Source organism: Misgurnus anguillicaudatus, chromosome 14, assembly GCF_027580225.2.
Source record: "Misgurnus anguillicaudatus chromosome 14, ASM2758022v2, whole genome shotgun sequence".
Classification (NCBI taxonomy): domain Eukaryota; kingdom Metazoa; phylum Chordata; class Actinopteri; order Cypriniformes; family Cobitidae; genus Misgurnus; species Misgurnus anguillicaudatus.
The window spans coordinates 28,046,665-28,073,103 of record NC_073350.2 but is presented as its reverse complement, the minus strand read 5'-3'; the positions used below and the strand labels follow the sequence as shown (position 1 = coordinate 28,073,103).

At 37.8% G+C, this 26,439-nt stretch overlaps 1 protein-coding gene across 1 annotated transcript in view; it reads left to right on the top strand.

The window, feature by feature from the left end:
- The window catches only part of col6a1 (collagen, type VI, alpha 1), a 53,003-nt gene that overhangs the window by 24,603 nt on the left and 1,961 nt on the right, over positions 1-26,439 (top strand). The window contains exons 21-34 of the mRNA XM_073876182.1: positions 3,195-3,257; positions 4,825-4,887; positions 4,975-5,025; positions 5,113-5,148; positions 5,725-5,787; positions 16,955-17,020; positions 19,844-19,879; positions 20,685-20,721; positions 23,885-23,893; positions 23,992-24,116; positions 24,420-24,529; positions 24,643-24,829; positions 26,115-26,286; positions 26,386-26,415. Coding sequence (XP_073732283.1) covers positions 3,195-3,257; positions 4,825-4,887; positions 4,975-5,025; positions 5,113-5,148; positions 5,725-5,787; positions 16,955-17,020; positions 19,844-19,879; positions 20,685-20,721; positions 23,885-23,893; positions 23,992-24,116; positions 24,420-24,529; positions 24,643-24,829; positions 26,115-26,286; positions 26,386-26,415 — 1,048 coding nt within the window. The remainder of the gene's footprint in view (positions 1-3,194; positions 3,258-4,824; positions 4,888-4,974; positions 5,026-5,112; positions 5,149-5,724; positions 5,788-16,954; positions 17,021-19,843; positions 19,880-20,684; positions 20,722-23,884; positions 23,894-23,991; positions 24,117-24,419; positions 24,530-24,642; positions 24,830-26,114; positions 26,287-26,385; positions 26,416-26,439) is intronic.

Sequence of the window (26,439 nt, the reverse complement as noted above, 5' to 3'; positions counted from 1 at the left end):
ATTTGTGAAGTTTTAGCTCAAAATACCATCTAGATCATTTAAGATAGCATGTTAAAAATTGACACTATGTAGGTGTGAGCAAAAATTTGCCATTTTTGGGTGTGTCCCTTAAAATGCAAATGAGCTGATCTCTGCAGTAAATGACAGTGTCGTGGTTGGAACGTGCAGATTAAGGGGAGGTATTATCCCCTTCTGACATCACAAAGGGAGCCAAATTTCTATTATCTATTTTTTCACATGCTTGCAGAGAATTGTTCACAAAACTACTTTGCTAGGTTGTCTTTTTCACATTTTCTAGGTTGATAGAGGCACTGGGGACCCAATTATAGCACTTTAACGTGGAAAAGGTCAGACTTTCATGATATGTGTCCCCTTTAAAGTAGACCCTGTCTGACTAAGCTGGTGTTATTTTATGTGCACATCCAGTGTGCAATACCTGCGAGTTGTCCTAAACATGACGCGAAGCTTCTTGTTTGGTGTGCGACCCCCTTTAGAGTAATGCTGGATGTACAAAAAAAAAAATTTACTTTGGTTCAAAGTAAAAAAAAATTGTCAAATTGTTACATCTAGTTACTTTTGATTATATATATATAAAGAACAGACCCTCTGCTTTCAAACAAACAAACAAAAAAAACTTTTTCATCCTACCTTCATTTGTTCTCTTTTCATCACCTCTCAAATGTGGGTAGGTTTCTTTAAAAACACCAAATTTTGATCAAAAACCTGAGATAATTCAATTTTTGTGAAGGACATTTGATAGAGATCAGATTCAGAGCGATCCTTAAAACATACATTGACATACAGCTGTTTGCCCTAGGGCGATACTTCCGGGTTTTATAAGTTACGTTATAAGTTATATAGCCACCTAGTGGATAATAGCGGTATTGGGGAAAGTCGGAAATACTCGTCATTGGTAGGAAAAGAGTTAAAGTAATCAGATGTAACAAGTTGACGCACTTTTTTTTACTTTGACCAAGTTTTTTTAGTGTTTAAACCTATAGATAAAGAAAACATAAAAAACCATTCTGGGTTCTTTTTGAAAAATGCTCATTTTCCAGCTCCCCTAGAGTTAAACATTTGATTCTTACAGTTTTGGAATCCATTCTACTGATCTCTGGGTCTGGCGCTGGCACTTTTAGCATAGCTTAGCACAATCCATTGAATCGGATTAGACCATTAGCATTGCGCTAAAAAATAACCAAAGAGTTTCTATATTTTTACTATTTAAAACTTGACTCTTCTGTAGTTACATTGTGTACTAAGACCAACAAAAAATTAAAAGTTGTGATTTTCTAGGCAGATATGGTTGGGACTATACTCTCATTCTGGTGTAATGATCAGGGACTTTGCTGATGTAGCATGGCTGCAGCAGGCGTGTTGATATTACACACTGCCCGAAAATAGTCCCTTTGGTTACTTTCAATAGCAGGGGACTATTTTCGGGCAGAGTGTAATATTATTACCCCTGCTGCAGCCATGTTACATCAGCAAAGTCTTTGATTATTACGCCAGAATGAGAGTATAGTCCTATCTGCCTAGAAAATCACAACTTTTAATTTTCCGTCAATCTTTGTACACGATGTAACTACAGAAGATTCAAGTTTTAAATAGGAAAAATATCGAAACTGTTTGGTTATTTTTAAGCGCGATGCTAATGGTCTAATCAGATTCAATGGATTGTGCTAAGCTATGCTAAAAGTGCTAGCGCCAGACCCAGAGATCAGGTGAATGGATTCCAAAACGGTAAGAATCAAATGTTTAACTCCAGTAAAGCTGGAAAATGAGCATATTTTTAAAAAAATGGAATGTCCCTTTAAACATCTAGTAAAAAACACTGTATACTGGAAGTCACATTTTTGGAACAGAGTATAATCAAAATTTGGAAAAAAAACTAGAATAAACTTCTGAGGAATTCAGATAAGAGGTTTGTTTAGTTTTTGAGATAAGGTTATACGGCAGTGAATGTTGTTATTAAAGCTTTTCGGATTTATAAGTGGTGACTCTGAATCCTTATGTGCTGCTTATGTTGAGCAGATTTGAATGCATGCCTGTTGTTTGAGCAAGGCCACGGCACACGGGAAGGACGTTCGCTTGACCTGACTCCAGACTTGACTCAAAGTTTCCGATGTGAAACAAGCTAACGTGCCGAGATTTCAATGTCTTATTCTACAACATCACCAGCTGCACCACAGAACTCGGTTTTGTCAGCACTTTATCTCCCTCCGCAGTTCTTCTTAACTTTCAGGATGACTGCAAATTTTTGTTGCTGTTTGGGACTTTGAATTTATGGTGGCGCTTTCGTGACTTGCATTGGGAGTACGTGTGCAGAACAGTTCCTCGCTTTTATAGTCCTGATGTTTCTCAAAAACAGAAAATTGCCCAGCTGCTCTGAGCCTCACGTTCTCACAAATACTCGATTGTAGCATGCTACGTCAAGGTTATGGGTTCAATTCACAGGGAACGTTTAAACTGATAAAACGTACGTTATGTGCCATGAGTTGCTTTGGATTAAAGCATCTGGCAAATGTGCTTTATTAGAACTGACATGTTTACACAGATGTTTAACAGGTTTTTGCTTCAGCTGTGCATTTGATATGATGATATGCATTATGATTCACATAATAAGTTTTAGCTTTTTGTTCGAAGGAACTTTTATAGCAGCTTCGAGAAAGAAGGTTCCCTTTTATTGGTTTATATCCTGGCAGAGATATTTTCCAGTCGAGTTAAGCGGGTGGGAGGAAAAGAACCAAGTGTTCAACTCAGTGGAAATCTGGACGAGTTTTTGAGCTCATGCGCTAAAGCACTGCTCTCCAAAACTTGTTATTTTACTGATTTAATTCACCATGTGTCATGTTGCTCTCTGGGAAATATTATTCTGCATATGAAAATAAGCAATAACTACATTAAAAGGTGTTTTTTACTGAATCATTTACCACAAGTACTCTATAGTTTTAACTTATGACTCAGACTTATAAACATATATAACCTTTAATTCCAATATGGTGTCATCTAGACATGAATGCCCCTTTGTGTTGAATCTCCACTCCCTATTTTTTGAAAGGGTGGTTCACCCAAAAAACTAAAATCATTTACACAACCTAATGTTATAACTGTATGTTACAGACTTGTGGATCACTAAAGGAGATGCTAAACATTTCTATAATTAACTGTTTGCTTTCCAATCTCTCTGGTAGGGTGTGCCAGGAAGGCAGGGGGCACCAGGTTATCGAGGTGATGAGGGTCCTACCGGGCCAGAGGTAAGTCCAGCATCCCCAAAACTGATTTTTCAATAATTCACAGAAATGAGACATGTGGGCTCTCATGGCATTAGCAGTGACCAATGAGCCTCTATCTAAACATTATACTCAGCAAATGCAAATTTACAATTGCCGATGGAGATCTTTTATCATAAAAATTTCAAATTCGCATGTTTTTTCCCAGTAAAATATTGTGAATGTGCCTTAAAAGAGTATGAATATAATTTTACACACTTGCTTATATTAGCATGTGTTTCAATGAATATGCAAATTCGCCGTCCACCTCCATTAAATTACATCAGTTCGGACTTCCTGATACATGTCAACTCTTTTATGTCTTAGATAAACTGTGGTTTTAAAGAAAAAAATACTCAGCAACAGTTTTTACTGATGCATTTGTACATGAATTTGTACTTTGTAAAGCATAAACACCACATAGTCATGTAAACAACATTAAAATATTGGTTTTTTCCACAGAAGGACTTCAAATATTATAAAATAAGAAAGTGGAGGCATAAATTAATTTCATATTTTAGCAAGCAGCGTGTGACATGATATTAACCCTCAAAACGCTCCTCGATTTCTGTTTACACTACTGGCCCTTGGGGTCTATCTGACCCAAACCAAAAATTGAAAGCATAATTGTTAGAAAATATACATTTTCCCTAATACAAAAAATATGTCTTTTTTGTTTACTTGTCACCTATACAATGAAGCTTTTGCACTTTTGTATCCACATACCACAAAAATCCTCAACTACACTGTTAGCTTGCATGTGAAATTTAGATTTTTTATTTTAAAAAATCACTTAAATGATTATCTAAATTTAACTTAAATTGTTTCTGGATATTAATCTAGGTGTTAGGTGTAGAATTCCACCTTTTGCTGGTTAGAGATAAACCTAAAGGAATTACCGTTTAAGAAAGAAATTGCTTTGACCAGCAGAGGGCCATTCATTTTACTGGATATGGCCAACTGCTCACATCACTACTTTAGTGATACATTTTGTGAATTTATGTATATATAAACATTAAAAAAGGACATTACAAATAAATATTATTTCAAATAGTATATTTTTTTGTAGTTTTTGATGCATTTCGAAAGTTTTTTCAAAATGCCACAGAAAGGTCACACCCCTTTATTTCTTTTTTTTTGCATTTGTGGCTGATTTTATTTGCCAAAATGCTTTCTGTGGCAGTCATACCTGTATGTGTTTGTGTTAGCATGTGTTTTCTGCATTGCATTTGTGCACAAGTACCAGGCCTTCATTTCTGGGTCAAGATTTCCGATTTATGTTGGATTTATTGATTTTTTTTGACAAATGGAAAAAAATAAATTTTTTGCCTTTCCCACTCATTTTCAATTTGACAGATTAATAAAAAATGTAAACAACTTTAGAACAACTGAATCAAGTTTTCACAAGGTTTTAGATCTCTGAGATGAAGGGAACCTTTTTTTAACTAATGAAATGTTGTTTGGGGTCATATAGACCACAAGGACCGTTTGAGGGTTAAAGAGAAATGTAATAACCAAACTTTCTCTCCCATGTAAAATGTCTGTGTGTTAGGGAGCTAAAGGGCCTAGAGGAATTAAAGGGGCCCCAGGAGACAGAGGTCTGATGGGAGAGAGGGTGAGTTATTCCTGGTCATCTTAGTTGATTTTAAACTTATTAGATTTGGTTGACCTACAATACTATAAAGATGTTTTCCCTTTTCAGGGAATAGATGGACCACCAGGAAACGGTACTGAGGGCTGTCATGGTTTCCAGGTTGAGTACCTTTCAATCACATTTAACAAACAAATAATCAATAGTCATATATTAGTGTGTAATTGTGTGCATTTTGCATTATTGTAGGGTTATCCTGGGCCAAGGGGAGATCCAGGAGCACCTGTAAGTATCCTAAACCTTAAAAGTAATTTTTCTGGTATTAGTGCAGGGAAACCTGTGCACTACCCTGGTTTTGTCAAGTATGAAATGTTCCTGTATCAATATTTGTAGTGGTCCTAAAGGTCTTCTATCAACCAATCAGATTTTAGGTTAGGCCTAGTTAGGCTTTGTAGAGCTTAGAGGGTCACACGTTTTATCAGTTTGAAATATGTACTTTTATTTTATGACTAAATTTACTATTATGAAAATTGAATTTAGCAGATTTATTAATAATCTTAATTTAGAGAATGTTAATGGTTAATATTGCGAGTTATTAATTTGATTCATCAGAAGCTTCATACTTATGATACAGTTGATTCATCATAAGTTAGTGCATATGTGTCTCACTGCAATGGCAGGTTGTGTTGTAGACATTTTAATGACAGCTTAGTTCACTTAATCGCAATGTAAATTGTCTCTAGGCCAAAGACTCAGACTCAGAGTCTGGACATTAAAGGATGTGGTTGATAAACTGACACAGCAAAACATTCTCTTTGATCTAAAATGTCTCACTTTTTCACATATTGTTTCTATCTTAAGGGTGGAAAAGGAACTCCTGGACCCAAGGGAGATGATGGAGAGCCAGGTGACCCAGGAGTAGATGTGAGTGATTGCTCGTGTGTCAGTCACTATCTGTTTTTCATTGATTATCTTTTTAATCTCTCAGAGGAGTCCAAATTTTCTGGGCTGCGCGTATTGTTTTCCTCATTGTTTCTTAACCTGTTTTTCATAAAGATGTTATTCTGTTTTACTAGGAATGTTCCTAGTATAAGTTTGGCTTTTATGACAGCATTTGTGCATATTATCCATAACCACAGAAAATAATTTGTGAATTAAGTGTTGTCCCTAAATTAAAAAATGTTTATAGATCAGGTGCTGTTTTTCTATTGTAAGTGCATTAGTAGTAGAAGTGACTTATTCATTTTTATAATAATGCACTTACGGTAGAGAATTTTGGTTATCATCTCTCTTGCTCTTTTGTGTTGCGGTTAAGCATACATAATAGAGAATTTTTACATCTTTGTTTGCTTTTTGGTTGCGGTCACCATATTTGAGCCCAGATGGCTGTGATGTGATGTTTTGTCTTGTATTCAGGAAAGCAAAGTTCAAAGGCTGGTGTTTTATTTAAAAAGCTATATTTTTCTTAGATACTTCAGATTCAAATGCCTTGAGATGGTGGGAGAATGTACTCCTCCAGCTATTGGTTATGAAAAAGTGTCATCGGGTCTCATTATTTATTTATTTATTGGTTTGTTAAACTAAGCTTGTTAAACAACTTTCTTATTGTAAAATGCATGCACAGATAAACAAAGTGCGTAATGATTAAAATGCTATTAGACATTAATCTCAAGTTCTCTGAAAATACAAGTTTTTCTAAAGCCAGACTCCTCAGCTGTTTTATATTCATAAAGGTCCCCCAGACACATTTTTGATCCAACACTTTTTTCTCCAGTGTCTCCAACCCTCTCACCAAACAACATGTGCTTGCATAACAAAGTAATTTGATTGAACAGTGCTGTTGTGTTACCATAACCAGGATATTTTTGTGGTGACTTGGATTTGGTTATTATTTGGTCCATAAGTAGGTAGCATTATTTATAAAAAAACACAACTTGCATTGGTGTGTAACAACCACATAGCAACCCCCTGCAACATTCTACTGTAGTAGACTTCTAGCAATAGCCCAGCAACCTCCCAAAATATCCTAGCAGCTTCCTAGCAAAAGCCAGGCAACCTCCCAAAATATCCTAGCAACTTCCTAGCAATAGCCAGGCAACCTCCCAAAACATCCTACCAATAGCTTAGCAAGCTCCCAAAACATCCTAGCAACTTCCTAGCCATAGCACAGCAACCTCCCAAAACATCCTAACAAGTTCCTAGCAATAGCACAGCAACCTCCCAAAACATCCTAACAACTTCCTAGCAATAGCCTAGCAGCCTACCAAAACATCATAGCAACGATCTAAGAATATCCTAGCAACCTCCCAAAACATCCTATCAACTTTTTAGCAATAGCCTAGCAACCACCCAAAACATCCTAGCAATAGCTTAGCAACCTCCCAAAACCTCCTAGCAAAGCAACATCCAAGCAATAGCCTAGCAACCTCCCAACACATCCTAGCAACATCCAAGCAATAGCCCAGCAACCTCCCAAAACATCCTAGCAGCTTCCTAGCAAAAGCCAGGCAACCTCCCAAAACATCCTAGCAACATCCAAGCAATAGCCTAGCAACCTCCCAAAACATCCTAGCAAGTTCCTAGCAATAGCACAGCAACCTCCCAAAACATCCTAACAACTTCCTAGCAATAGCCTAGCAACTTCCCAAAACATCCTAGCAACATCCAAGCAATAGCCCAGCAACCTCCCAAAACGTCCTAGCAACTTCCAAGCAATAGCCTAGAAACCTTCCAAAACATCCTAGCAATAGCTTAGCAACCTCCCAAAACCTCCTAGCAAAGCAACATCCAAGGAGTAGCCTAGCAACCTCCCAACACATCCTAGCAACATCCAAGCAATAGCCCAGCAACCTCCCAAAACATCCTAGCAGCTTCCTAGCAAAAGCCAGGCAACCTCCCAAAACATCCTAGCAACATCCAAGCAATAGCCCAGCAACCTCCCAAAACATCCTAGCAACTTCCTAGCAATAGCACAGCAACCTCCCAAAACATCCTAACAACTTCCTAGCAATAGCCTAGCAACTTCCCAAAACATCCTAGCAACATCCAAGCAATAGCCCAGCAACCTCCCAAAACATCCTAGCAACTTCCTAGCAATAGCCCAGCAACTTCCCAAAACATCCTAGCAATTTCCTAGCAATAGCCTAGCAACCTCCCAATACACCCTAGCAACTTCCTAGCAATAGCCTAGCAACCTCCCAATACACCCTAGCAACTTCCTAGCAATAGCCCAACCTCCTAAAACATCCTAGCAACTTCCTAGCAATACCCCAACAACCTCCCAAAACATCCTAGAAACTTCCTAGCAATAGCCTAGCAACTTCCCAAAACATCCTAGCAACATCCAAGCAATAGCCCAGCAACCTCCCAAAACATCCTAGCAACTTCCTAGCAATAGCCCAGCAACTTCCCAAAACATCCTAGCAACTTCCTAGCAATAGCACAGCAACCTCCCAAAACATCCTAACAACTTCCTAGCAATAGCCTAGCAACTTCCCAAAACATCCTAGCAACATCCAAGCAATAGCCCAGCAACCTCCCAAAACATCCTAGCAACTTCCTAGCAATAGCACAGCAACCTCCCAAAACATCCTAACAACTTCCTAGCAATAGCCTAGCAACCTCCCAAAACATCCTAGCAACATCCAAGCAATAGCCCAGCAACCTCCCAAAACATCCTAGCAACTTCCTAGCAATAGCCTAGCAACCTTCCAAAACATCCTAGCAATAGCTTAGCAACCTCCCAAAACCTCCTAGCAAAGCAACATCCAAGGAATAGCCTAGCAACCTCCCAAAACATCCTAGCAACATCCAAGCAAAAGCCCAGCAACCTCCCAAAACCTCCTAGCAACATCCAAAGAATAGCCCAGGAACCTCCCAACACATCATAGCAACTTCCTAGCAATAGCCTAGCAACCTCCCAAAACATCCTAGCAATAGCTTAGCACCCTCCCACACCCGCCTCGCAACATCCAAGGAATAGCCTAGCAACCTCCCAACACATCCTAGCAAGAGCGAAGCAACCTCCCAAACATCCTTGCAACTTCCTAGCAATAGCCAAGCAACCTCCCAAAACATCATAGCAACTTCCTAGCAATTGCCGAGCAACCTCTCAAAACATCCTAACAACTTCCTAGCAATAGCCTAGCAACCTCCCAAAATATCCTAGCAACATCCAAGCAATAGCCCAGCAACCTCGCAAAACATCCTAGCAACTTCCTAGCAATAGCCTAGCAACCTCCCAAAATATCCTAGCAACATCCAAGCAATAGCCCAGCAACCTCCCAAAACCTCCTAGCAACTACCTAGCAATAGCCTAGCAACCTCCCAATACACCTTGGCAACTTCCTAGCAATAGCCCAGCAACCTCCTAAAACATCCTAACAACTTCCTAGCAATAGCCTAGCAACCTCCCAATACACCCTAGCAACTTCCTAGCAATAGCCCAGCAACCTCCCAAAACATCCTAGCAACTTCCTAGCAATAGCCCAGCAACCTCGCCAAACATCCTAGCAACTTCCTAGCAATAGCCTAGCAACCTCCCAAAATCCTACTGTAGTAACCTTCTAGCAATAGCCCAGCAACCTCCCAAAACATCCTATAGCAACTTCCTAGCAATAGCCCAGAAACCTCCCAAAACATCCTAGAAACTTCCTAGCAATAGCCTAACAACCTCCCAAAAATCATACTGTAGTAACCTTCTAGAAATAGCCCAGCAACCTCCCAAAACATCCTAGAAACTTCCTAGCAATAGCCCCGCAACCTCGCAAAACATCCTAGCAACTTCCTAGCAATAGTCCACCTCCCAAAACATCCTATCAACTTTTTAGCAATAGCCTAGCAACCACCCAAAACATCCAACCCTAGCAACTGCATAACAACATGGTCTTTAAAATGTTGCCCGTTGGCTTTAACGAATTGCTTCCTATTGATGCACTCTCAGAAATAATGCTAAAAAGCTGTCACTGGTGCAGGACCCTTTTAAAAAGCCCATCTTTGTACCTAAAGAAAGCATATGAGTTCCACAAAGGTGCCTATCAGTACCTACATGCTACATATTAGGACCCTTTAATGGGTACCTTCCCATGACAGCTTTTGTACCTTTATCAGACAGTATTTTGATTTTTACCTTAATGATTTTGACAAAACTTGCATTATATTAAGTATCACCATGTTGTGCTCTTTTCTTAAAATCTGTCCATAAAGGAAATTATTATTTGCATGTTCCAGCCCTGCATGAATTGTTGTGTTTGGACCCTTTTTGAACCCAAACATGTACAAACAACTCAAAGATGCAATCGTTTTTCACCCTGTCTGTGTTTACATACAGAAATCTTCAGAATTTATCCCAAAATAAACAACCCCTTCCATCTGCAGTGGTCAGTAAAACCACTCAAGTAGCCGGAAAAATTTTTGATCTATTCGGTCATATCTATTCCCATTGGGAACCGGATGTCTGTTGGGAATTGACAGGCAGGGAGCTGCTCTCAAAAATCACAGCTAATATTGTTGTTTATGTTGTCAAACTGTGAGCTTCTGCAGTCAAAAATGTTTTTGTTAAATGTCACACGCATTCTAGTCTTTGATCTTTGATATTTTAATCCTGTGCATCTACAAGATTAAAATTCCAGTAATTTTCCCTTAGACAATGTCCAAGTGGTTTGTTTTCATGTGGTCTAATGGATGTTGAATGTCTGTCTCATAATCATTAGTAAAGTATTAAAGTAGTAATTATTGACTATATAAACACGTTTTATGTCCAGGAAAATACATACATTACTATATTAAATACAGCATTATCATCATATTAAGTGATTTCTACCATGACATGATTTGTTCAGACCACCCACCCAAATGTGTGGGATATTAGTGATGTGTTATTTTAGTGACGAGGTATGTAAACATATAACACATGTTTATAGGCAATACTGTCATTTCTTTCCATTGAACCAATCTGAATTGCTTCGCTGTGGCCGTACAAGCATACATAAAATGGCAACAAGTACATATGCTCTCAAGCTTTTATCTTTAGTCATCTGGAGTCGATTTTTGCTGATCTAACGACCAGACTCCTTCACTATTCATCATTGTGTTTGCTCATGCTAAACTAAAAACTTCAAAGAAACTGTTGAGACAAGCATATGTGCAAGACTTTTTCAATCATTGGCTGTTGTCTAGTTATGATCTTTCATAAATCCAAGTTATTTTCAGATTTTAAGAATAGACAACAAGCAGAGGAAGTTGTGAGAAAGAGATGTTTTTTTTTTTGTTTGGTTCTTTTTTTATAAACCCAAGCCATCTGCATTACACTGTGGTTGTCTGGCCAGACAATCCTGGTTTGGACTCCTCATCCCAAGTTTTTGGAGAATTGTTGGCTCATTGCAAAACATGGAATTTGAAGAGCAGGCCCAGATGGAAGCTGATAACTTGATGTGTGACATCTTCTGTGGGCAATTTTAGGGCTGAGATGAGCTGAGATTGCTATATATGTACAGTAGTTTTTTCAATACAGTTTTTATTTTGTTCCCAAATGCAGTAACGCTTCAAAATCATGCTTGCAGAAGTAAATGAATTTGCATCGACATACTTTTTTTCAGAATTTGTACTGGTCCTTAAAGGGTTATTCCACTTTCATTAAAAAATCTGATAATTTTCTGTTTTCCAATATGTTTATGTCTTTCTTTGATCGGTCGAGAAGATTTTTTTTTTGGGAAAACATTCCAGGATTTTTCTCCAAATAGTGAACTTTAGTGGACCAATGGTTTACAGTTTCAATGCAGTTTAAAATTGCAAGTTCATAGGGCTCTAAACGATCCCAACCGAGTCATAAGGAAGGGTCTTATCTAGCAAAACGATTTTTGAAAAAACTTTTAAACCACAACTTCTTGGTTATAAAAACATAAAAAATTCAAATCCATAATTTGATTTTCAAAAATTTATTATGAAAAAAATGTTTCCGCAAAATGCAATAAATCCATGACAAATTGGATTTTTCAAAATGCTATAAATCTATTGAATCAATATATAACTGTGCATTCATCTTTGCCATGTTATATTTATTTAGTTGACTGGTGGTATACACTGATGAGACACATTAATGGCATTAATCAAAACACTTACTTTGTCATATTAAGAACACTGTCATTGCAGTTGTCGTCCTTGGGACGTCGTTGCTGAACTTTTTTACAGCAATCAGCTGTAAAATGTTTTGTTCCTGCCCGATTGTCATTGACTTCGAGTAAAATAATTGGAAAGTTTTTCATAAGATCCCCTGGGGTCAATGTGTTATCATGACAGAAGCTTGATGCTGTCGGGAGAACGAGCAACAGCCATCATTTTTCCGTCTCCCGAGTGCCATTCACATAAATTATTCGATTTTGATGGCTTACGTTTCTTTCCCACCACAGAAAACCACCACAGGTTTATCAATGCCATCAAAAGTATTATTTTTTTTTGTTTGTTAATTACGAAGTACAAAGTAGATGAGGAAAACTAGGATTCTGTGTGTATTCAATGCGCTGCCATTGTTTTTCACAATGTGTGAAATGGTGCGCTGTGATTTGTTGAGTGGATTTATTGCATTCTGCAGAGAAGTAGGACTGGCGTTTATTGCGTTTTGGGAGAAAAGGAGAAAAAATGACAGAATAACACGGCGGATATCGGATTTTGTGTAAAATTAAGAATTTACTTTTTAATACCAGATACAATACTTATTTTGGTGGTAACTATTTATAAAAACGGTGTTTATCGCGTTTTGGGACCAAACTCTTCATATTTTGAGATCATGAGCTCCATTCACTTCCATAGTTGGGAGAAAGATTACTATGAAAGTGAATGGGGCTCACAAACGAGTTGGTTATAAAAACTTTTCTGAAAATATCTTCCTTCGTGTTTATCAGAACAAAGAAATGTATACAGGTTTGTAACAACATCAGAGCAAGTAAATTATGAAAGATTTGTCATTTTTGGGTGAACTAGCCCTTAAAGGGGTCATGGCACAAGACTTTTTTAAGATGTCAAATAAATCTTTGGTGTCCCTAGAGCACATATGTGAAGTTTTAGCTCAAAATACCCCACAGATAATTTACTATAGCATGTTAAAATGCCACTTTGTTGGTGTGTGCAAAAATTTGCCGTTTTGGGCGTGTCCTTTAAAATGAAAATAAGCGGTTTATTGCCATTGAAACTCAATTGTGCTTTGAATTATTTTCTCTCTCTCTTTTTCTCTGCACTAAATGGCAGTGCTGTGATTGGATAGTGCAGATTAAGGGGCGGTATTATTATAATAAGAGCTCCTTATGACATCATAAGTAGAGCCAAATTTCAACAACCTATTTTCTCATGTGCTTGCAGAGAATGGTTCACCAAAACTAAGTTACTGGGTTGATCTTTTTCACATTTTCCAGGTTGATAGAAGCACTGGAGACCCAATCATAGCACTTTAACATGGAAATAGTCAGACTTTCATGCCATGGCCTCTTTAAACTGCAATGAGACTGTAAACTGTTGAGGTCTATGGAGAGGGGTCCTGGAATGTTTTCCTCAAAAAGCTTAATTTCTTCTCGACTGAACAAAGAAAGACATACATGTAAACATCTTGGATGACATGGGGATGAGTAAATTATCAGAATTTTTTAATGAATGTGGAAAATTCCTTTAAACCGATAAAGATGATGCAAGCATGTCATCAGCTCTTAAAGTTTTCTCTCTCTGTCTTTCACACAGATACAGTTTATAATAATGAGATCTTGTGTTTAAACCCTTCTGCATTAAGACCCCCTTTAAAGTTCTGAGTAAATAAAGACTTTGAATAGACAGTGGAAAACATGGAAAGTTTAAAATAAATCAAAGTGACTATAAATCCAACCGTAATGATTAACAAAATTACTGAGGGCCATAAATTTAACCCATTGTGTATTACAAGTAAATCTTAATACACTCTTTGTAATTCACAACATGTCTGAAGAGAATAAGATCCACATTTAAAGAGTCGACACTTTAACATACAGTACTGTACTGTGACATGTTAAGCAATGATTGGATGCCAGAGTTGATGTAAATCTGCTGATTGAATGCATACTTCCATCGAAAGGCCTTTATCAATCACACATGATGTTTTGCATGAGCCATTAACATTGTGATGTGTGTAAACTGTTTATGCATATAGTAATCTTTGTATTAAAGACGTGCATACTTCTGCTAATACTTGTGATTGCAAAAGCAAATGTTAGGGGAGATTTTCAAGGAACAACTGGACAGCTTTTTGCCAATTTTTACTGTATACGAATTTCATTCAGATTTAAGGGTGGTCAACTCGGGACCACCATCCAACCACCCACCCACCCACCCGATCTTTGTGGCAGTGAGTATAAAGTTTGAACGCTTTGAAAAATGTAAAAAGACGGATGTCTGTTTAATCTGGTTTGTGCAGACAGGGAATATTTATAGAGAAGATTTTATTTTTGCTTCCTCTGTGATAAACCTAAAACAGCTGTTTCCAGATGTTGCGGTCACATCAGCTGCATTTGTTTGAAACATCCATAAACACTGTCTACATGCACTGCATTCTGTTTGTTATATATTATTTTCTTGACGAATGTATTCTGAACGTGACAGTGTGTTTCTGAAATAATGTTAAATATCCAGATCTTTGATTTAATGGTGTATATACATTAAGGAGCCCCTGGCCTCTTGGTTCCTGTTCATACTCATGGCCTCTCCTCGCATTTGCACCATACGAAGGTGCTTTCCTCATGCTCGTATTGTCTTTTAAAACGTCTGTGCCTTTCTGCTCACCAGGACTGTTTGGAAATGTTTTGTGTTCTTGTAAACATTTGACTGGGCTCCTCCGGCCTCTCACAAACCCAAGGGGCCCATACTTAGTTCTGTATCTGTCAAGGTAATGATGGAGTGCCAAAACAATAACGGTGTAACGCCATAGTTTAACCTTGTCCCCACTGTGAGCCGTCTTGTAGAAGATCTGTGACAGTTGTGGGCTTTGAAGTGTAGAATTGAAGGTAATTGGAGCAGCATGGCTTTAAAAGGGGACAGCTGGTTAGTGTTATCTCACCAGCCAAACTTTAATCTGGCACTATAAAATGACCGTATGAATGCCTCTGCAGAGCTGGAGGCAAAATTTGTCTTGTACTGAGAGTTAAATTGTTAGAATGATATAGAGATGTCTGAGGTCTGGTGGATACAAACATTGCATGATGTTTATGGTTGCAACATTGCTTAAAGTATAAATCACGGTGTAGTGTAATGTTGTTAGTGATGGATTGCAATATTTTTTTAATGATCAAAGCTAATAATGAGCAACATGGCTGTTGAGCAATGAGTTGGTGATATATATAACTTGATTATGGCAAGTGTTTATTTGATAGGTTTTCCAAGGAAGAGGTTTGGGTCCAAGCAAAACAAGCAATGCAACACGCAAAGTTTTACTTTAAGGATATTCCCATAGAAAAACTGCAAGTAGTTAATATTCTTGGCTCATGCTTTCATGCATGTTTTAAAATCAATTAAGCCACTTTAAGCATAATGGGAATACACTTAAGATGAAACTTTCATTGTTGCATTCATATTCTGCGCTCATCTACTTGCCAGTGCATATGTTTAATTTAATAATTTGTTTACCAAATTTGGTATCTCATTGGGTGATCTACTTGTTCACGCACATGTTAATTTAAAAATATGACTTTATTCGCAAAATATTAAGAATTTTTCTCATATTGCTACAAATTTATTTTCTTACTCCTGGCTGTATTCTAGAAATGTTGCAACTTTATTCTTGAAATTTTTACTTTATTTTTTAAATATTACAACTTTATTCTCATTATTTTGGGCCAGATTTACTAACACCTTGTGCCAACGCAAACCATCATTTTGTAGTTAAATAACAACTCTCAGATTTACTAAAGACGTGCAGTGGATAATTACTAATGTGGTGTACAGTAGTTATTTTTGCGACTGACCTTATTGCATATGCATTTCTAGAAGTTTGTATGTATTATGTGTTAAAGGCGGAGTCCACGATGTTTGAAAAACGCGTTGGAAAAGGAGACGGGCCGACTACCAAAACACACTTATAGCCAATTAAATCAAATCAAATGCCGGGTTGCGTATGTGTGGGGCGGGTCTATCAACAGAAGGTCCAGATTCTATTGGGGTAGGGGCGTGTTTGTTTAGGTGATTTCAAATATCAACATTGGCTTTCAAACATCATGGACTCCGCCTTTAAGGTTTGCGCGTGTGATACACCGTATTTGCGTTATTATTTAACGCCGAAAAATAGCATGTCTTAAATAATTTTGCCCTTGAAATGTCAGAAATTATAGCTGATAGAAGAGGCATCAAAAAGCACGTGGTACAAGGCAGAGGATTTTTTAACATGTAACAGTTTATTTGGAATGCCGGAGGAACATATTATTCAAAAACATTGTTTGTCAAGTTATTTTTTTATTTGCTGGAGGAAATAAAAGAGGAGTCACTAGAAGTCACACATTACCAGGTGTTTCAAAACTTATATTAAACCTTTATTTTTTGTCCTCTAGACCTTTTCAGTGTCCTATGGCTACATTAGCTGTGATGTCTGTGGTGCTGAACTCAAGCGCATCAGGCGTTAGTAGATCACCTGCACCTCATCAGCTCTGCTTATTTGTGACCCTGAACTAATGCTCTTAGTAGATTGCGTTCGTCATTATGGAAATCATCTATTCTGTCTGTGTGCCTTTTTAGTAACCTGTAGATATTACCACTCCCATCTGCGGGGTTTTTTTTTGTAATTGCTGGTGGGGGCTAATTTTCCTCGTTAATTGAATATGGTTCTATGACTTTATTCTTGTAAGATTAAAAAAAAAATTCATATTGCAATGACTTTAATCTCAAGCTGCTTTTATTTATTTTTTACTTTAGCTTATCCCGATTCCTCTGACTTGTAGTTTTCAATTTGAAATGCCAGTAGTCCAATAGATTTTTATTTAATAAGGTAACTTTTATTCATTTTAATAAAGTTACAGGCACACTTGATATAACGTAAATTAACATTAAACTTTTTTTTCTTAACGTAATTTACCAATGTGGTCTTTCACAGAATGGCAATCCTGGAGCACCTGGGCCGAAAGGACCCAAAGGCCACAGAGGACCCGAAGGAAAAGTTGTGAGTGTGAACACGTCTTTATTTAATCCATTTCATGCATTTAGCCTGTGGACACTGCATTTTTCCTATTGGATTGAGTGTTAATTCATTCATTCATTCATTGACTTGGCTCAGGGTTGGCCAAAGTATTTATTACACACTGCAAAAAATGATTTTCAAGAAATTTTTTTTAGTATTTTTGTCTTGTTCTCAGTGAAAATATTTAAAAATTCTTAAATTAAGTAGGGATGCACCGATACCACTTTCTCCATCTCCGATCCGATTCCGATACCCGAATTCTGAGTATCGGCCGATTCCGATCCGATCCGATACTACTGTATTTTTCTTCAGCAATTTAAATTACACACAGACAGACACAGACACACACACACACACACACTATATATAAATGTGTATGGTGCTTTCTGCTAAATCTAGCATAATATAATTATATTATAATTATAATTTTAAAGTAAATACCAATAATTTAAAATGATTTACAAGTTACAAGAACATTAGTAATTATTAACCATGGCAGTGTTTAGGAGAAAATAAAATAGGCACGTTTGATCAAATAAGTATGCTAAATATATTTCCTTAATTGCGCAAAAAGTCACAGTAAAAAAGCTTTAGTGTGCAGATGGTTATTTTGGGAATTATGCACTTAACCGGACCTTTTATGCACATTTCGCGTGCAGAATTGATGCGCCTAAATCATATTGAGTGCGCAATACTGTGCTTCCTGGGTGCAGCATTGATGCTCTAGAAGCGTCCTCACACTCACATGAGAATCCTCGCTCTGCAATGGAAAGTTACGTACATAACTATTAAAACAAAGAGATCAGCTCCATCGTGTGCTCAGCACATACTGAATTGCATCCACCCAACAGCTTACTGAGACTTTATAAAATCAGATCTTTAAAACAGCCTACAGTTATTGAGTGCTCGTGTGCTGAATGACGCGTTTCATCCGTCCGCTTCACCTGTGCATTAACTCAGTAATGAATTGCATCCATCCAACAGCTTACTGAGACTTTATAAAATCAGATCTTTAATAAAGCCTAACGTTACAGTTATCTTGTGTGTGTGCGTGTGTTGAATGACGCGTTTTCATCCGTCCGCTTCTCATCAGTGGATTAACTCAGTTTGCAAGTAAGTTAACTTACAGTGTTTCTGTGAACATTAATATCTTTAAATGTGCGGTTGTTCCTTCACATGAAGCTATTGAGTGTAAGATGACTTTGATTATAGTGCATAAAAACGTTTATGGTGCTTTTATAATACTTTGACGTTTTAATCGCTTGTCAGTGACAACCATGGGTAACGTGCAGCATCGGAATTGGATCGGTCATATTAGTCCGATATCCGATCCAGCAAAAAAGGCCGGATCGGCCCCGATACCGATCCAGAATATCGGATCGGTGCATCCCTAAAATTAAGATGCTTTTTCCAATGGGGTAAGCAAAAAATTTTTTGAAAATTTTTCTTAAACACTAAATAAAACTTTTTTGCTTTCCCCGTCTAAACATTCTTAAATGAAGATGCTTTTTCTTGATGAGCAAAACGACCCAAGAAAATAAGTCTAGTTTTTAGACCAAAAATATTAAATTAAATTGATTTTGTGCATAAAACAAGCAAAAAAAGTCTGCCAATGGGGTAAGCAAAAAAAATCTTGAAAAATTTTCTTAAACACTAAAAAAAGTGCTTACCCCATCTAAAAATTCTTAAATTAAGAATTCATTTTCTTATTTTTTTTTAATTTTTCTTGAATTTAGTGTTTAAGAAAAATTTTCAAGATTTTTTGCTTATCCCATTGGCAGATTTTTTGCTTGTTTTGTGCACAAAATCACTTGGATTTGATATTTTTGGCCTGGGGACTGGACTTGTTTTTTTGGGTCGTTTTGCTCATCAAGAAAAAGCATCTTGATTTGAGAATTTTTAGATATTTCTACTGAAAACAAGACAAAAATACTAAGTAAGAAAGTCATTTTTTATTTACACCACAGATCTATTTCTGTCTTTATCCTCTATCACAAAATGTATCTTCACCATCAACGGTTTAAACAAACAGCATATACTGCACCATTTATGGTGCTTATGTCATCATAGCTGGATAACATTTGTATTGTGGATCAGTGAACATAAACACACTGTTCTGCTTTTAGTTTTGAGTCTTAAGGCACGTGAGATAACTTGGCAGTGCCGAAACAGTGTGCACCAAAAGAGCAAGAACCTCCAGTTTACTTTTTGTTGAGCAATCGTGGAATGTGATCAACAAAAGCAATTTGATATCCAAATAACAGTTAGCCAGAAAACAAGTTTTATTATAACCTTGATATAGCATCAAACGCATAATTGACACCATCTGACACCTCAAGAATGTCTAAATGCTGTCCTGCAAACATCCAAAACAAACTACCAAGAGGAAGTGTTCAAATGCATTGTCACTAACACATTTTCAAAAGCAAACATGCAGGCTCAACACTGTACAGAGGAGCCAGTGGTAGTGTTTAATCCTTCAGTTATGTAGAACGACGTTAAACGGTCAGTATGAGTTATGGGTTTGTGTGGGAAGGACTGTTTCTCTCAGGCTGCAATTTTGCGATGCTCCTCTTTGCCACTGGATGACATCCAGAAAGGAGGAGACAGCAGTCTCTCAAAAATGCTCTTATTTGGAAAGCAGTTTCCAAGTCTGGGTCCACGTCTTTGTTCTGGCAGATCTATAACAGTGTTACACGTAAGATAACAGAGAGTGACCCAAATTTGGACTTTTGGTTTATATTGGTCAGTATTACCGAATTTATGTTTGCATTTGATGTTTGACTTACTTGTTTTTGTGCACAGGGACCACCAGGACCACCTGGACCTGCAGGAGCTGATGTGAGTGGGTTTCATTTGGAATACAGTAAATAAAGTGTTCTTGTAGCCTTACAGTGCGTTAATAGTGTACAAAAGTCATGGGTTTGGTAACACACATGCTAATAAAATGTAAAGGCATCTGCCAAATGCATAAATCCAGACACACAATACTGGATGCAATATAATGCAAAAGTTCCCAAAAATAAAGATTTAAAGAAGAATGCGAAGTGTTCTTGCTTATAAATGGGCTTGGATGTACCACATAGTTCACTTTCCATCATTTTGCAAATTTCCCATTGTCAGTAAAAATGGAAACCAATTCTGCTCATGGAATAAAAGCATATTTACAGCACCAGTGCGAAATGAATGAACTAATAACCAGCAGATATGCGGGCAAAGGTCATGTCGCGCATTTTTTATTAAGTTTTTCCCTGGTGTCTGCTTATGATTTTATTAATGTTTGGAAGCGAACAGTCATAATTCATTGATGCATGTGGTTAAGTTGAAAGATGGGGACACACATTTATAAGATTAGTTTTATCCACATCATTTAATCTTTTATTCATCACTCTTGCAATTATTTGTATCAAAAGCAAAGCACTTTACAAAGTGTCTCTGCAGTAATTGTGAGTTTTAGGGGAGCAACTGTGCAAAATGTGCAGCTGAATTTCCTGTAATTAAACCAACATGGACTTCGCAGCTCCATTTTGTGCAACAAAATGGCGACAGAGAGAATCGTCTGCAGAAGCATTCGTCTCTGTGAAAACTTTAAACCCTATTCTCTATCTCTTGCTCACCCTACCCCCCCCCCTCTCTTTCACTTTAGGAATGTGAGATTCTGGATATCATCATGAAGATGTGCTGTGAGTAGACCTGCTTTTAAATTACCCATGATGAGTAAATCGTGAGAGGTGCACTGACCTGCACCGTTTCACTGCCACCGTAAATGGCATTCTGACTGTGATAAACACAGTCGAACAGACCCGTGTCACGAAGAAACAGAAGTCACTTAGCCAGCTGTATTCAGATCAGTGACAAAACTATGCAACAGTTTAAAAGATCCGACAAAGAATATGAATAAAGAAGTCTTTTACTGTATGTAAGTTACTACAGTAAGTAAGGGATGGTGTGGTCATTATCAATAAATTAACCCACAGGGTTGATCAGGACCCTGTTGTGTTATATAAATAGATAGATAATGTAGATGGATCGATGGATCAATGAATGGATGGGTGGATGGATAGATAGATAATATTTCTATCTGGGCATTAGAGAAAACACAAATTCAAATGCTTTGAAGTGCATAAGAGTACACATGAGTTTGAGAGGGAGGAATTTAGTAACAAACCAGATCAGATTTGGCCGTGCACACCAAAGCTTTTAAAAGCGTCTGAAAGCACTTTGAGGACGGTAAATGTTTTTTTTAGCTGATCGCCAGCTTTCTTCAGCTGAGCACTTTCGTAGCTGTGATACTTCTGGTTTGTTTATCAGTTGTTGTACGATTGGCTGCTTTGTTGCTGTGGTAATGTCCCGCCCCTCCTCCTATGTGATTGGACGGCCGTGTGTGAACTGACATTGACGAGCGGAGCTTTTCACCCAAAGTTGAATATTTTTCAACTGTCGGCGCTGAGCGCGTAAAAAACTCTGAGCGCTGGTTTTCAGCCTGGAAGAAAAACGCTAGCTGCTGGCTTTTTTGAAAAACAATTGAAAACGTACGCTGGCCGAGGGCGTAAAAGCTTTTGTGTGCACCCCCCCTTAATGTTATGTGAGGGCTTTTAACTGTATAAAACAGCGTTATACTTCTATCTATCCTCCGTTAATGGCGCATGGGCTTAAGGGGCGGGGCACACCAAAGCTTTTTTACGCGGCCGAAAACGCCTGGAAGACAACAAATGCCAGCTGTTTTTTTTCAGCTGAGCGCCAGTTTTTTTCAGCTGAGCGCTTTGGTAGATGTGATTCTTGAGCTGTGAGCCAGTTGGTTGTTGTGATACTTGTCCCACCCCTCCTCCACTGTGATTGGACGGCCGTGTGAGAACTGACATTAACGAGCGGAGCTTTTCACCCAAAGTTAAATCTTTTTCAACTCTCGACGCTCAGCGCCGAGCGCGGATAAAACGCTGCGGGCTGGCTTTCAGCACGAAAAAAATCTACCAGCTGCTGGCTGTTTTGAAAACGCTGCGCTTCCATTGGAAACCATTGAAAACATGCGCCGGCCGTGGGCGTAAAAGCTTTGGTGTGCACGCCCCCTTAGTTCACATAACCCTGAGCATTTATCTCATCATGAAGTTTCGTGTTGTTAATTTTATAAGTTACATTTCTAATGGAAGATTTTTGTATTTAGTGTGTAAAATGTGACATGACCCCAGGGACAAAATAAAAAAATATCCACTTTGTAGTGGCTTCCAAAACCATTTGACAAATAGGTCCAACCAAACACTTAAAATAAAACTGCTTTGTGTCTGTTAGTAACTTATTTTTCTTCCCAAACTGAGTTTTAGGTATGCTTTGTTCTCTGCAGGCACTAATTACTGTGTCTATGTATTTTAAATTAGGGTCGGCATAGTTTCGTTTGGTTTCTTTTGTGGTTGATGTTTGTCAGCACAGAGTGAATATGAAGTTCATTATATACTACAAATTCCCAAAATACGGAAACGTTTTAATATGTTTTATATAGTGTACCAAACCTTTAAGTATAGTACACTGTTAGAAATGTTTTTCAAAATATGTACTGTTACTGGGGCAGTACCTTTTGAATAGCTCCTAATATGTACTGTAGGTGCAGATATGTATACATTTGGTACCAATATGTACCATTGGTACACGTAAGTGTATAAAAGTAATGTCCGCAACACTGCTTTTAAAGGGACACTCCACTTTTTTGAAAAAAATGCTGGTTTTCCGGCTCCACTGGAGTTGAATATTTGATTTTTGCAGTTTTGGAGTCCTTCCAGCTGATTTCCGGGTCTGGCGGGGCCACTTTTGGCATAGCTTAGCACGATCAGTTGAGTCTGATTAGACCATTAGCATCACACTGTAACATGGCTGCAGCAGGCGTAGTCATATTACACACTGCTCGAAAATAGTCCCCTTGATTACTTTTAATAGCAGGGGACTATTTTCAGGTGCTGCGTGGTATCATTGCGCCTGCTGCAGCCATGTTACGGCAGAACAGTCCTTGATTATTATGACAGAATGAGAGTATAGTTCCTAGCCTTATATGTCTAGAAAATCGCAACTTTTAATATTCTGTCGGTCTTAGTACACAGTGTAACTATAGAAAAGTCCAGTTTTAAATAGGAAAAATATCGAAACTCTTTGGTTATTTTTTGCGCAATGCTAATGGTCTAATCAGATTCAGTGCATTGTGCTGGGCTATGCTGGGGGTGGTGCCGCCGGACCCGGAGGTCAGCTGAATGGATTCCGGAACGGTAAAAATCAGGTGTTTAACTCTGGGGGAGCTGGAAAATGGGCATATTTTTTTGAAAAGTGGAGTGTTCTTTTAACTCCCATATAAGCAACGACCCCAGCAGGGTCGAAATGTTGCACTTTTTATTAAATATGGGAGTTAAAAGCAGTGTTGCGACATTAAATTTCTTTTTCAGTTTAGTAGTTTCTTTTGTCCTGCACCTGCCAGAAGGTGGTATGTGCACACAATCACTTGTTAAACATATTTTGACACTAAAGTGTCCTTTTGATGTATTGATGTATTTTAGTTTTTGAAAGGACACCGCCCCATCAACAGCTGGGGTACATTTTTTGACAATTCTTTTGTGTATTTAGATCACAGTATGAGCTATGAGCTTTTCAGTTTTTAAATAAATGTTGAATAAATTATTACTTTTTAACAGCTGTTAATATTTCCAGACTAAATTCCTTCATGGTTAAGCAGGAAAAACACAATCATTAATCACTTACTGTTAATGTCAGTGGGAACATGAGTTTCTCATTAGTGTGACTTTTAAATGTTATTTTATTATTCCAATAATTACTTTACTCTCTCTCTCTCCCTCCCTCTTTCTTTTTTAGCTTGTTGTGGTACGTATCTTAACTTCTAGAAATCATCTAGAAATATTTAAAGCTACAGTATGGTGCCGTATTTTTTTAACCTGCACGTTGTTGTGTTTTCTGTTAAGAATGCAAGTGCGGACCCCTGGACATAGTCTTTGTTGTGGACAGTTCTGAAAGTATTGGAGCTACTAACTTTGCTATTGCTAAAGACTTCATCGTAACTGTAATGGACAGACTTAAATTAAAACAGGTAAGCTTTGATGTTTCTGTAGCTCAGCTTAGTAGCAACGTCAAGGTTGTGGGTTCAAATGCTTGTATAAATTGAATGCTCTGAAACTCTCTTTGGATGGAATCATCTGCTAGTTACACAAATGTCACATGTGAATCCAATATTCAAATTAGTGGTCATGAGATGAGATGATATTTGAATACATTGGGTCCCAAATCCTCAATGCATGGTTTCAACATTGGATTCATGACAAACCAAGCTCCACTGAATATACTGTTTTGTTTAATAGTAAAGCTTTATCTGATGTCGGTTTCTTGTCCGCAGTTTGGTGCTAATGAGTCCCGTATTGGTGTGGTGCAGTACAGTGGCAAGGATGCTCAAGAGACCGTACAGCTTGGTGACCCGACAATCAAGACCCTGATAGACCTAAAAGAGTATGATATATATTGATGGTCTATTTGCAAACCACATTCTGCACACAATGTGATCTTTGTGGCTTGCTGGTCACACATGAGATGAATTCTGTCTAAAATTTGGTTCACTTTAGAGCTGTGAAGAAATTGCGCTGGCTTGCTGAAGCCACGTACACTGGAGAAGCTCTGGAGTATTCGCTGAAAAACATGATTAGCAAGCTTGTGACGGAGAGGAGCATCGTCCTCGTGCTTACTGATGGACGCTCGGACACCTCAAGAGACAAAGTGCCCCTAAATGTATTGTGTGGCAAGGGACTAAAGGTAAGGAGCTACAATAATAAAGATTAAGTGTTTAATGCTTACCTTCACCGCTGTATAAGATTAATTAAATTGAACTGTTATTGATCCTTAACTCGTTTGTCACTCCACTTTTTTTGAAAGTGTGCTCATTTTCTAGCTCCCCTGGAGTTAAACATTTGATTTTTGCCTTTTTGGAGTCCATTCAGCTGGTCTCCGGGTCTGGCGCTGCCACTTTTAGCATAATCCATTGAATCTGATTAGACCTTTAGCATGGCGCAGCGCTATGATATTACGCAGGAACCAAAAATAGTCCCCTTAGTAACTTTCAATAGCAGGGGACTATTTTCGGGCAGTGCATAATATCACTACGCCTACTGCAGCCATGTTACGGCAGCAAAGTCCTTGATTATTACGCCAGAAAGAGAGTATAGTTCCTAGCCATATCTGCCTAGAAAATCGCAACTTTTAATTTTCTGTCGGTCTTAGTACGCAATGTAACTACAAGTTTTAGAGTCAAGAGTAAAAATATCCAAACTCTTTGGTTATTTTTAGCACAATGCTAATGGTCTAATCAGATTCAATAGATTGTGCTAAGCTATGCTAGAAGTGGTAGCGCCAGACCCGGAGATCAGCTGAATTAATTCTAAAACTGTAAAAATCAAATGTTTAAAATGAGTTTATTTTCAAAAATAAAAAAGCAAAAGGTCATGGGTTTGATTCCATGGACCACACATTAAGAACTGATAAAATGTATATTTGTATATAAATTTGGATAAAAGCGTCTACCAAATGCACAAATGCAGTATAATGTAAATGGGTTAGTCGTTACTTATTGCAAATGGAAAATGAGCGCAGGGACAATCTGCTAAATTACTTTAGTGAAATCAGGGTTTGGAACGGCATGAGGTCGAGTAAATGATGACAGAATTTCATTTTTGGTGAGCTAAATTTTCCAAAGAAAGTCCAGGGAAATCATTACCACGCAGTAGCCGTGTTCCTCTAATTCAACTGATAAAGCACAGCACTAGCAACACCTAGGTTAAGGGTTCGATTCCTAAATGCACATACCGATAGAATGTATAGCTTGAATGCACTGTTCATTTACATTGATGCATTTGCCAGGTGCATTTATCTAAAGTGCATTACATTTTTTATCATTATATGTGTTCCTGGGATCTGACCCATGCTCTACCACTGAGCAGGATTGGGTTAGCTTAGCTGTTTGAATTAAAGCGTCAAATGCCTGAATGTGATGTAAATGTAATGTAACCGGATGAAAGCTTCAGTTCCTTTTGGTTTCTGGCAGGTCGGTGGTGTTGGTGTGAGCGATTATGCAAGAAGATCACCAAATCTAGAACAGCTTGATGAGGTTGCATGCAAAGATGATACGAGAAAAGGTTTCTCCTTTGTACTGGACAACTTTGCCATCCTGCTGGATGAAAGCTTCTTGCAAAACCTGACTGACAAAATCTGCGAAGGTTGGTAGAATATTTAAAGAATATGATGCTTTGCCAGGTGTGACTTTGGATGTGGCTTTGAGATGGTGATTAAATACTTTTTTGTGCTTCTTTTTACAGAAAAGAAATGCCCCAATTATACTTGTCCAAGTAAGTATTTTTTGTCATAAATTT